Consider the following 10,000-nt stretch of genomic DNA (forward strand, 5'->3'; position numbering starts at 1 on the left):
GAAATTGGAAATGTGACCACATATTTAAGAAGAGCCATCCATTTGACTCATCCTGTAAAGAAGGGAGACACAAGGAATAAGATATAAGCACATTTAAGCTCAAAAAACTGTGTTTTGCCTTTCAAAGTAAAATTTCCATGATCAAGGTTTTTTGATTATTGTGTCTGAACAATTATAGACACGTTTGAAAACATTTGACACATGTTTTAGTGCTTTGGTATGCTACACTTTGAGTCTATATAGTTAGCACAATGTCAACCCTAAATTGCTGCATCATGCCTATTATCCAAAATTCTGGGGATGGGGTGATTTGTGCGCAAGGGCCTGGGTGAGTTATAAGTAAGTAAGTAAGTAAAATGTATTTATAAAAGCACATTTATGACAGTTTGCACTGTCCAAAGTGCTGTACATAGTGCATTCAGTAGGTAAACAATGAAGGTACAATAACAATAACCAAAATAAAAGACGTAAAGCCCATACATCCACATAAACACAGATAGTAGTGCAGAGGTAAGATAGTTAATGGGGAGGAAACACCAGGGTGTACATATGGGTTTTGAGCCTTGATTTAAAGGCAGAAATGTAGGGGGAATCACATTTGTCAGGTGGCAGTTGGTTCCACAAGCACGGAGCAACTAGTGCAAAGTACATTTCTGAGAGTTGTGCCAGTGGCATGGCTGTATACGCTGGTCACCAAAAGAAAGTGATTGTCTACAGTAGCTCAGAAGAGAGTGACATCTCAATTCCACTTAACGACACCACTGATGAGAGTTCAGATGGCCAGATTTGTGCGTCAAGACAACTTTTTTTCCGAAAGCTATATTTCTTAAACAGTTTATTCCAGATCCAAAGTTTTTATTGCCAGGGATGCACAACATCCTGAAATATATGTACATATTTGAGTTGGAGACATAACTGTCAAGGCCTCACTTTAAAATCACTTTAAGTAAAAAGTTGCACAAATCACCCCACCTTCCCCTACTACATCTGATAAAAATAATCTAGTTAGGATGCAGTAGGCATACTATTGGGACAAACTTTTACTCTCTTATTTCATCATAACATGGCTCCTTGATCTTGCCTCTTGCTTTTATATCCGTCACATCTCCGTTTGTTTTCATATGGAGGCTCCGTCGATGTGACGTCACTTCACGTGCACACTGGATTGTGGGTCAGAATCGCCCAAATAGGATGCAGTTTTCAACACTAACAATCTTGGCCGGATGAAGTAGGACATCCGGGTACTTCTAACCATCCTAAATCTGGCCACAAGAATCGGGACATCCTAAAAAAAAATTCTACCGTACTAAATAGTAGATAGTATGTGATTCGGAACGCAGGGAGAGTGGCTCCTATAAAGCTCTGGAAAAAATCAAGAGTCCACTCCAAATGTTCAGTGTCTCTTGTTTTACTCTTTATAGGCATATGTTTGAGTATAATGAACATTTTGGTTTTATAATATAAACTACTGACAACATTTCTACCAAATTCACAATACATTTTTTGTCATTTAAGAGCAAGTTATGTAGAGATGAAGATTTAAGAAAAATTCAGACTGGTCTCTTTATTCTTTCCCGAGCTGTATATCTAATAATGTAATAAACATTTGAACAGAGTGAAATGTTGTTAAAGGTGGAGTCAGTGATTCTAGAGAACGCTTGTTGTCAAAATCACTTTTTGGATCATGAGGAGATATTCACTGATTTTGACAAAAAGTGATTTTGACAACAAGCGTTCTCCAGAATCACTGACTACACCTTTAATATCAGTAATATTTGGCTGTATGTGTGATGTTGTGATTGTTTGTGTTCTTGCAGGAATCAGCTAGAGGGAGAAGACTGGTCGGTGAAAAACTGTAAGCTCTCACTGTAATGTATACTTGTTCTGCTTTATGCTCGTCTATAATAAACATGACAGTATCGTCTGCAAATAGCCCTATCCTTTACTACTGTAGTGACAAACACACACACACGCACGCGCGCACACACACACACACACACACACACACACACACACACACACACACACACACACACACACACACACACACACACACACACACACACACACACACACACACACACACACACACACACACACACACACACACACACACACACACACACACACACACACACACACACACACACACACACGCACGCACACGCACACACAGCGGGGAGACGGGGGATCGAACCACCGACCCTGTAACCCAGTGGACGACCGCCCTACACACTTCACCACATCAAATCAGTCATCTGTATTAACTTGACATTCTCATTTCTTCCCCTTTAGTCGCCTGCTATCTGACCTTTGACCCCAACACAGCCAACTCAGAGCTCCTTCTGACCGAAAGCAACAGGAAAGCAACGCGCACGTGGACAGACAACCATCCATTGGACCATCCAGACAGGTGTGGTATGACTGTGTGTGTGTGTGTGTGTGTGTGTGTGTGTGTGTGTGTGTGTGTGTGTGTGTGTGTGTGTGTGTGTGTGTGTGTGTGTGTGTGTGTGTGTGTGTGTGTGTGTGTGCATGTGTGTGTGTGTGTGTGTTACAGTGTGTGTGTGTGTGTGTGTGTGTATGTATGTGTTACAGTGTGTGTGTGTGTGTATGTGTGTGTTACAGTGTGTGTGTGTGTGTGTGTGTGTGTGTGTGTGTGTGTGTGTGTGTGTGTGTGTGTGTGTGTGTGTTACGTGTTCCACTGACAGAAAGAATGAGCAGTCACTGAGAGAGAGAGATGCAGAATTGTATCCACACACACACTACGACTTGGACATTTTGTTTTTTAAGTTTAAAATGTATTGTTGTGTGTGTGTGTGTGTGTGTGTGTGTGTGTGTGTGTGTGTGTGTGTGTGTGTGTGTGTGTGTTTGATTGGTGTGTGTGAACAAAACATTTTTAAAACAAGCTGGAAATGGGAAAATAACCTGGATCCCTGTAAAGTTGACCAAAAGTTTAAAACCTTGCTGAAGACTCACTATATTTGCATTGGCCATTAACACAAGTTGAGCCTTTGACACACTTATTTTTTTATTTTTATATGTTGTTTTGTATTGAATTCTGTACAGTATTTTGGTATTTTCCTTTTTAAAAATGTTGGTGCTTTTTCGTTGTTTTTTTGGCAGTTATTTTTGTATGATTTTTTAAAAAATGTTTTGTTATTATTATTTTCACAATAATATTTAATCAAATCAAATCAAATCAGTTTTATTTGTGTAGCCCAAAATCACAAATACATTTGTCTCAGTGGGCTTTACATTCCATACAGTATGATATATGATAAAATATGATACAATATGACACCCTGCCCTTACACCCTTAGCTCGGCTGAGAAAAAACTCCCACCAAATCACTTTTTATCACGTTTTAAGTCACTTGTTCGTCGCTTTGGTCAACTGATATTGTGTTTAAATGTGCTCTCATATAGAAATGAATTTGACTTTGACTTTTGACAGATTCGAACGCTGTTTTTTAGTTTCTTTCGTAATTATTTTGTAATTGTAATTTTTTTCACAGTAATATTTAGTCACTTTTAGTCACTTTTTTGTCTCTATGATCAACTGATATTGTTTTAAATGTGCTATTATATAGAAATAAATTTGCCTCTGATTTTTTTTCACAGATTCGAGCGTTGCCCGCAGCTGCTATGCCGAGAGGGTCTTCTCGACCCCGTGTACTGGGAGGTGGAATGGACCGGCGGTGTGGACATCGGTGTAACGTACAACAGCATCTCAAGACAAGGAGATACGGCGAATTCTCTGCTAGGACACAATGCGTTCTCTTGGAGTCTGGAGTGCGCAGAAGGATTTTATACACCGTGTCACGATAACAAGCGATTCGGGTCGTTTGAGGTTAAAAAACTACTAAAAACAACAAAAAAAACAACACAAAACGCCCCCGATGAGCCGTATCCGATCAGTAATAGAGTGGGAGTGTATTTAGACTGGTCAGGAGGGACTTTAGCGTTTTACTGTGTGTGTGGTGGAGCCATGGTCCAGATCCACTCGTTCTCTCACTGCTTCTCTCAGCCTCTGTATCCTGCGTTCTGGGTCTGGAGCTACGAGGGCTCGGTGGCCCTGAGGCAGGTGGAGCTGGACTGGGAGCGCCTGCTACAGTGACACAGGGAGGGTTTTTCTGTGCTTTTTGGGGTGTTTTGTGTTGTAAAACGTGTTTGGGGTTTTTTGGGGCGTTTTTGTGAATGTTTTGGAAGTTTTTGTCTCATAAAAAGTGACCAAAACCCCCCAAAAAAACTATAAAACAAAAAATTACAAAAGAAATTATATAAAAAAAAAAAATTGGGATGTTTTTCTGTTGTAAAAAGCGTCAAAAATTGGAAAAAAATACAAAAAACAGAATAATGCAAAAACGTGACAAAAAGTGACTAATTTTATTTATTTTTTAACTGACAAAATTACAAAAAAAATAGGAAAAAAAACGAACAAAAATGCAACAAAAAAACGTAAAAAAAAACTAAAAATAAAAACTACTCTTGAGACCATGGTCCGTACAGTAATAGAGTAAGACTGGGAACGCCTGCTACAGTGACACACGGAGGGTTTGAGTGTTTTTCTGTGCTGTTTGGGGGCGTTTTAGGGTGTTTTAGTGTTGTTAAAAAGTGTTTGGGGTTTTTGGGGCGTTTTTGTGAATGTTTTGGAAGTTTTTGTGTCATAAAAAGCAGGAAGAGAGTGTAAAAAGGTGAAGAAAAAAAACAATACAATGAAAAAAGAGAAAATGTTGGAAGTTTTTCTGTTGTAAAAAGCGACAAAAAATTGGAAAGAAAACCGACAAAAAAAATTACAAAAAAACTCCCAATAATTGCGAAAAAGTGAAAAAAATAAAAAAAAGGAAGGATATCTAAGACACAACCAACCCTCCATGAGTCAGAGGTTTTTCTGGAGTTTTTGGATATTTTTCTGTTGTGAAAATCCACAAACAAGTAAAAAATAACCGCCGAAAACAACATAAAAAGTCGAAAAAAAAGCACAAAAAAAAGACTAAAAATTACGAAAAAGAAAAAAAATACTTTTCCACCATTTTTTTTTATAAATATTTTTTTTAATAAAAACTTTATTTGTTTAAAATTATTTAATACATTATTCCATTTCTGCTTTCATTCTGCTGTCTACTGGACTGGAACATTTAATATTTTATTTTTTTTATTTGATTGTGTTTCTGCCATAGATAGTTTATAAAATGGATGTAGCATTTGGCTGAACTCAGTTATTCAGAATGCATCCCATTCTCCTGGCCTATGCTTGTCGCCATCTTGTCAGATTTAGACTCCGCCTCATTTCCTCTAACCAAAAAATTGCATTTATGTGACGTCGGGGGCGAGGGAGATACGCCCATCTAGCTGACGTATACCGAATTAGCAACATTAGCACAACCGCCATTTGATAATGCTGTGAAAACGGCCTATTTAACATGGGAGTCAATGAGAAATTTCTCTGTTTAAAAAAAATTGCATTTATGTGACGTCGGGGGCGAGGGAGATACGCCCATCTAGCTGACGTATACCGAATTAGCAACATTAGCACAACAGCCATTTATAAATGTTGTGAAAACGGGCTATTTAACATGGGAGTCAATGAGAAATTGCTCTGTTTTGGTACCACCTCCTAGTGGCCACTCGCTGAACTGCATTTTCTTTGTCACTTCCACGTTGGATGCTGGTAGAACTCGCTGTGGTTGGGGCTTGGTTTCCATGTAATGTTTCATTTAGGTCTCCAGTCTCACTGCAATTTTTATTTTATTTGCTTATTTTATTCGCTTTTAAATGTTTTATAATGTGTTTTATGTATTCTAATCTTGCCCCTGTAAAGCACTTTGAGTGGCCTTGTGTCTGAATTGTGCTATAGAAAGAAACTTGCCTTGCTTTGCCTTGAAAATGCGATCTTGATTTCAATGTGATTAAATAAACTATATATAAAGTACATCAAGCGGGAAGACTTTATTCAGCTCTGGGAACCATACATGGCTGTCAGGAAAGATGAACATTTTATTGTATTTTATTTTTGCATATATTTTATAATAATTTTTTGATAATACAAATATTGGGAAATATAAATATATATATATATTAGGGCTATATATATTCTATTATAATTTTTTATTTGTTTTATTTAAAGGGACACTGTGTAACATTTTAAGTAATTTATTAGCTAAAATCAATATCCTCATTCATGAATATGTCCTCATTGGTGTAAAATCACCTTTGCCAATACTCTGAATTATCCTCCTGAGCGGAGAATTACAAATATTAATGTTAAATTTTTTCCATTGAGCAGGCAAGTCGTTTGGAAGAATCCATGTTTTTGGAATGTCATCAGGTGCATTGTTTAAAATTTAGAATTGTTCTTGTCCTTGAAGGCCACTGTAGCTTCTGTTATTATTCTAAAGGGGTGGGGTTACCCAGGGAGCGCTGCATTCTAGAACTTTGTAGAACTTTCTTGATGATGTCATATTACACACTGCACCTTTAAGACTTATTTTGTGTTTTTAAGATGGTGCAAATGTGTGTTTGTGTATGTACAAAACCAATACAAATATTTTGAAATATATATAAATACAGTACATGCACAACAATGTTACGATATTAACCCGGATTAATTCATATTTTGAATAAGACTTGTTCATGTAAACAGCACAACACCTCAATAAATAAAAGCTGCCAACAGAACCAGCCTGAGTGATATTTACTGTTTACTGTTTACTGTGTGTGTGTATGTGTGTGTGTATTGTCAGTGTATGTGTGTGTGTGAGTGAGTGAGTGAGTGAGTGAGTGAGTGAGTGAGTGAGTGAGTGAGTGTGTGTGTGTGTATATTGTGTGTGTGTGTGTGTGTGTGTGTATGTGCGTGTATTGTGTGTATGAGTGTGTGTGTGTTTGCATGTGTGTGTGTGTGTGTGTGTATGAGTGTGTGTGTGTATGTGCGTGTATTGTGTGTGTGTGTGTGTGTGTGTGAGTGTGTGTGTGTGTGTGTGTGTGTGTGTGTGTGTGTGTGTGTGTGTGTCTGACCTGTAACTGACTCTCTTGACTCCCTCTGGCATCCTGCAGCTCTTTCTCCAGCTGCTCCAGACGAGAAACACGCATCTGCAAAACACACACACACACACACACACACACACACACACACACACACACACACACACACACACACACACACACACACACACACACACACACACACACACACACACACACACACACACACGTCAGAATCCAGATGTTCTGTCTGTCTATGTTGCATCCCATTAACAACAATGTGTGATAAAAATGGAATGTTCAATCAGTGAATATCTCCTCATGATCCGCTACCTGTCTGTACTGTGTGTGCGCTGAAAGAAAAAAATACTGTTAATACACAGCCTAGGCTCTGTAAACTGGCATGTTGCTATTCATGGCGGCCCACCTTTTGTTAACATACCCGTTTACAGAGCCTAGGCTGTGTATTAAGTCTGCATTTCTTTTCAGCGCACACACAGTACAGACAGGTAGCGGATCATGAGAGGAGATATTCACTGATTTTGACAAAAAGTGATTTTAACAACAAGCGTTCTCCAGAATCACTGACTACACCTTTAAAATTATGATCATATTGTTAGTTCTGACCTGTGTTTTCAGACAGACAGAAAGACAGACAGACAGACAGACAGACAGACAGACAGACAGACAGACAGACAGACAGACAGACAGACAGACAGACAGACAGACAGACAGACAGACAGACAGACAGACAGACAGACAGACAGACAGACAGACAGACAGACAGACAGACAGACAGACAGACAGACAGACAGATAGATAGATAGATAGATAGATAGATAGATAGATAGATAGATAGATAGATAGATAGATAGATAGATAGATAGATAGATAGATAGATAGATAGATAGATAGATAGATAGATAGATAGATAGATAGATAGATAAGACAGACAGACAGACAGACAGACACACAGACAGACACACAGACAGACAGACACACAGACAGGCAGACAGACAGACAGACACACAGACAGACAGACAGACAGGTACCTGTGTTCTCTGTACGACCTCGTCACTGGTTCCAAAGCGTTGCTCCATCACAGACTGAACCTGCTGAGCCTCGAACTCCAACTGCTGTCTGATCAGATCCATCTGGAGAGAGAACTACACACACACACACACGCACACGCACACACACACACAGACAGACACACACACACACACACACACACACACACACAGACAGACACACACAGCTTTAACAACCATTACTATAAATGAATAAAATGTATTAATACATTTAACTTTAAGTCCCCTGTGAACGTGCCATGTTTGTCATTTAGTGTGTGTGTGTGTGTGTGTGAGTCTCTGTGTGTCTGTCTGTCTGTGTGTCTGTCCATGTGTGTGTGTCTGTCTGTATGCCTGTCTGTCTGTCTGTGTGTGTCTGACTGTCTCACTGTGTCTATGCGTGTCTGTCCGTCTGTCTGTCTGTCTGTCTGTCTGTCTGTCTGTCCGTCCGTCCGTCTGTCTGTGTGTCTGTCTCACTGTGTCTATGCGTGGCAGGTGGTTCATCCTCTGTGACAGCGCTTCCAACTGACTGAAGTATCGACAACGCTCCCTCTCTTCCCGATCGATCTCACCGAGTAACAAGTTCCTAAAGAGACACACACACACACACACACACACACACACACACACACACACACACACACACACACACACACACATTTTAGTATCACAAGGTTCCTACAGACGGACAATTACATTTCATGTTATATTAATAGTGACAGATGCTTATACATACAGTACAGCTCTGGAAAACATTCAGTGTCTCTTATTTAACTATTTAAAGGCATATGTTTGAGAAGAATGAACATTTTGGTTTTATAATCTACGCTATTCACAACATTTCTACCAAATTCACCCCAAAAATATTGTCACTAAGAGCTTTTCCATTAAGTAAAGTAGAGATGAAGATTGAAGAAAAATCCAGACTGGTCTCTTAATGTTTTCCCGAGCTGTATATACTGAATATAAGACAGACACAGACACACAGAGACCCCCCCCCCCCCCCCCCCCACACACACACACACACACACACACACACACACACACACACACACACACACACACACACACACACCTCTCCTTGTACAGCTCGTCTAGATGGTGGTCGCTCATGCGCCCGTCCGCCCCGCTGATCACAGCTGTTCTGGGCGGAGCGCCATCCAGGAAGTGATGCGCGCTCATGACATCATCACAGGAGGCGGAGCTAAGCCGGGAACACGATCTCATTGGCTGGCTGCCTCGGCTAGATGACTGGAACAAGAAAATAAATTATTAGTTCAGTTGCAAAAGTATTCATACCCCTAGAACTTTTCCACATTTTGTCACGTAACAACCACACACTATATTTATTTTATTGGGATTTCATGTGATAGACCAACACAAAGTGGAATGAAAATGATACGTGGCTTACATTTTTTTTTACATATAAAAAACTGAAGTATGGCGTGCAAAGGTATTCATCCCCCCTGATTTAATCGTTGCCCGGCTAGATGACGAGGGAGGGGGGGAGACAAATAAATACAATCAATAACCTCTGGTGTAAATATAGAACAGCTAAACTGAGGAAGCTGCAGGTAGCGTATAACGATGCGTTTAGGATCCTCCTTAAGCTTCCTAGATGGACTAGTGCTAGCTCTTTGTTTGTCACTAGTAATGTCCCCACCTGTCATGCTGTGTTGAGGAATGTATGAGAAATAATTGCAGCCCTCAGTCACTGACTCTAAACAGATACAAGGTTCTCCTCTGGGCTGGGGAAACATTGGAATCGATGCTTGTATGTATTTTAATCTGTGTTGTCATGTATTTGTATCGTCTTTTTATATGGAACTTTGAGTCCGGAATAAAGTATTCATTCATTCAATAATAAATTAATCTATGTATGTATCTACATATAAACTCTGGGCGGCATCGTTGCAAACTGAGTATCCAGACCTAAACAACACACCTTAA

At 39.5% G+C, this 10,000-nt stretch overlaps 2 protein-coding genes across 2 annotated transcripts in view; one reads left to right on the plus strand and one right to left on the minus strand.

Annotated features, from left to right (window-relative positions):
• The window catches only part of LOC307254078 (uncharacterized protein), an 8,776-nt gene extending 4,635 nt beyond the window's left edge, over positions 1 to 4,141 (plus strand). The window contains exons 6-8 of the mRNA XM_080032319.1: positions 1,818 to 1,855; positions 2,296 to 2,413; positions 3,621 to 4,141. Of these exons, the coding sequence (XP_079888445.1) occupies positions 1,818 to 1,855; positions 2,296 to 2,413; positions 3,621 to 4,116 (652 nt within the window). The 3' untranslated portion in view covers positions 4,117 to 4,141. The remainder of the gene's footprint in view (positions 1 to 1,817; positions 1,856 to 2,295; positions 2,414 to 3,620) is intronic.
• Positions 1 to 10,000, minus strand: part of apc2 (APC regulator of WNT signaling pathway 2) — a gene marked incomplete at both ends in the record, with an annotated part of 31,901 nt that overhangs the window by 15,868 nt on the left and 6,033 nt on the right. Inside the window, 5 exons of the mRNA XM_080032130.1 lie at positions 4,015 to 4,107; positions 7,014 to 7,088; positions 8,033 to 8,146; positions 8,528 to 8,636; positions 9,126 to 9,301. Of these exons, the coding sequence (XP_079888256.1) occupies positions 4,015 to 4,107; positions 7,014 to 7,088; positions 8,033 to 8,146; positions 8,528 to 8,636; positions 9,126 to 9,301 (567 nt within the window). The remainder of the gene's footprint in view (positions 1 to 4,014; positions 4,108 to 7,013; positions 7,089 to 8,032; positions 8,147 to 8,527; positions 8,637 to 9,125; positions 9,302 to 10,000) is intronic.

This window comes from Ammodytes marinus (assembly GCF_949987685.1).
Source record: "Ammodytes marinus genome assembly, chromosome: 8".
In the NCBI taxonomy this organism is placed as follows: domain Eukaryota; kingdom Metazoa; phylum Chordata; class Actinopteri; order Uranoscopiformes; family Ammodytidae; genus Ammodytes; species Ammodytes marinus.